The sequence below is a fragment of the Frankliniella occidentalis genome, unplaced genomic scaffold, assembly GCF_000697945.3.
Source record: "Frankliniella occidentalis isolate FOCC.00 unplaced genomic scaffold, Focc_3.1 Scaffold38, whole genome shotgun sequence".
Taxonomy (NCBI): domain Eukaryota; kingdom Metazoa; phylum Arthropoda; class Insecta; order Thysanoptera; family Thripidae; genus Frankliniella; species Frankliniella occidentalis.
This window is the reverse complement of record NW_026267168.1, coordinates 1,651,688-1,654,154: the sequence shown is the minus strand read 5'-3', so window position 1 is coordinate 1,654,154 and position 2,467 is coordinate 1,651,688. Positions and strand designations below refer to the sequence as shown.

Below are 2,467 nucleotides of genomic sequence, written 5' to 3'. Positions count from 1 at the left end.
GCGTTGCGCGGAGCGATAGCGAAGCGCAACGCTGCACAGATAACGCCATTACGGACTTCAATGTATTGCGTTAGGTTTGTTAGTCTAGGTTTGCTTCATCATTTTTAAACCGATTGGCTTCAAAGATAATTGCATCATTACTGACTTCATGTATTGGGTTAGGTTTGTTAGTTTAGGTTTGCTTCATCAGTTTCTTTATTGTTTTTCAAGTTTAAATTTTACTAGCCTGCTTCGATGATAAGGCACGAGAAGAATACAGAGTTCAAAGCCAAAACATTGAGAATACCTACAGTTAGTTGGGCCTTATGCCTGAAACCTCGACGCCGCTCACTCGCCCAGCCCAGACCCGTCCCGGTCGATTGCGGACAGGCCCGTGGACCCTCGGGTCCCGGTAATCCGCTCGTCAAACAGACTTTGTCCGCAATCGACCGTTTTGACCCTCGGCTCCCAGGTATGTCCGCAATCGACCTGACGCCGTGGGACAAGGGGTGTCCGACACTTGCGTTAGCTGGCACCTTGAGGTGTCGGACACCATGTGTCCCACACTTAAAACTGTAGTACACATGGTGTCCTACACTTTTAACTGTCGGCCACATGGTGTCCTACACTTTTAACTGCAGTACACCTTGGTCCTACACTTATAACTGTAGGACACCATGGTACTGCACTTATAAGTGTGATACTGTACGACACTTGAGTTTCCAGAGTAGTGAATAATACAAAAAAAAAAAAGAAACAAAAAAAACAAAAAACAACATAGCCTTTACAATACTTTATCACGTTCCTAACTCCTTTTCCGTGTAGGGCCCTTTCATAACTGTCGTCGACCGCTTTCACATGTGTGAACTTCAAAATCGCACGCCTGCATGGAAATGGAATATCCATACTACTCGCTTCAATCCATATAAACCAAGAGAAATTCTGCTACTAAGCGGGAACGTGACAGGTGTAAATGGTTCTCTTGATGACAACTGCTGGGTAAGACACTGCTGTTACCAAGCGAAGTGGAGGATTGTAAAATGATTTCAAGTATACATCTCTATTTAAACAGGGAAAAATAATATTAGATGTTTGGAGAAATAACCAATGGAAGGAAAACGCTTTTGTCTTTTTTAGGAAGGACAAAGCGTGCACGCATATAAAAACCAATGTCCCTACCCTTTATGAACCTTTGTTTAAGAAGCGAGAAACAAAAGGCCAGTGCATACTAAAACCTGTAAGTACTCAAACCGCACGCAAGTTGGCTCTTCTAATTGGCCATTCGTTTTTAGTGATTAAAGTTAAAGAGAGAAGACTTGCTCTGAGATTGCTTCTATTCACAGGGAGTTTACGAATTAAATAACGCACCAGTTAAATGGGTATTTCCAAATATTCCAATTATGCCTTACGGACGCTATAGGTTCAGAATGACGGGAGGCAGGACTGAATCATATACATGCATGGCGTGTGAACTTACGGTAATTCCTAAAAGCGATTAATGCACTATAAAGTGTATCGTTAGTTTATGGCCGTAACTTTTAAAAATATCCGGCATCAACTTATGTGCCGAGTCCAGACACTAAACCGTGCACTGTGTTGTGCATAAACATACAGCCATTAATATAAGCACAAAATTAAGTGGTGCGTAAGTATGTCAAAATCGTACATGACTACACACAAATTTCAGGATAGTGGACAAAATTGTGAATACTTAGGTATGAAAAGTTGAGCATACCTATGGCTGCACAAGACGCTGCAAGTCTTATATGCAAGATGCATAAGGGTTTAGTGTGCAAATAAAATGTCAAAACTACGAATGGCAGAGTTGATTTTTTCATTACTACTTGTGCCCAAACAGACAAGCTTCGAACAGTGTGCTTCCGCGCTCCCGGTGCGCAGTGAGCGAGACATGTTTTTGTCAATGTGCGAACCCCAAATGTACGGTTTTCCGCTAAGCGCATAAAACGTTTATTTTTGAAAAAAGCTTCAGAATCGAAATAAAGAGTCACAATTCAAATTTGCGTATTTTTAAGCGCACTGTAAAAGAATTCTATAGTAGATTTCCTATGAATGTCTATAACGCTATTAACATATACATGTATAGGAATTTTCCCGCGGGAATCGCAATTAAATAGAATTAAATGCAGGCTTTTGCAAACGAAGAAGCTTCACTCCCGGTAGAAACAAAGCCAAGTAAGTGCGCCACTGACCCGCTAAGCACAATGTTAGACCATCAGTGTGGATTCAGAGTTCACGAAACGCGGGCGTGATTTTCACGATTTTCAAATCACAGATTTGTGCCTCACTGCTCTCCCCCCGTCCCGCTCCCGCGTGCATAGTCTCGGAGGCGGAGGGGCCAATTCGCTGCGTGGGCGAGGAAGTAAAGGGTAGGGGGGGGGGGGTGAGTGGGAGGAAGGTAAGGGGAACAGGGTATGGAAGTCCAACGCGCGAATGTGAGAACATGGGAGACGTGTCGCGCGTCGCTGCT

The 2,467-nt window shown here is 43.4% G+C and overlaps 1 protein-coding gene across 1 annotated transcript; it reads left to right on the top strand.

Annotated features, from left to right (window-relative positions):
* Nucleotides 1–764: 764 nt before the first annotated feature.
* Nucleotides 765–1,996, top strand: LOC113213664 (uncharacterized). Its single transcript, XM_052266406.1, has 3 exons — nucleotides 765–978; nucleotides 1,052–1,216; nucleotides 1,323–1,996. Exons 1-3 carry the CDS (start codon nucleotides 838–840, stop codon nucleotides 1,476–1,478), a joined length of 462 nt encoding a protein of 153 aa, XP_052122366.1. The 5' UTR covers nucleotides 765–837; the 3' UTR covers nucleotides 1,479–1,996.
* The last annotated feature ends 471 nt before the right edge of the window (nucleotides 1,997–2,467 follow it).

Bases quoted from the DNA above. Each gene is read 5' to 3' on its own strand.
- LOC113213664 (XM_052266406.1), top strand. From the start codon at position 838: ATGTGTGAACTTCAAAATCGCACGCCTGCATGGAAATGGAATATCCAT. The intron at 979-1,051 runs GTAAGACACTGC...CTATTTAAACAG, and splicing joins CTCTTGATGACAACTGCTGG to GGAAAAATAATATTAGATGT. The intron at 1,217-1,322 runs GTAAGTACTCAA...TTCTATTCACAG, and splicing joins GCCAGTGCATACTAAAACCT to GGAGTTTACGAATTAAATAA.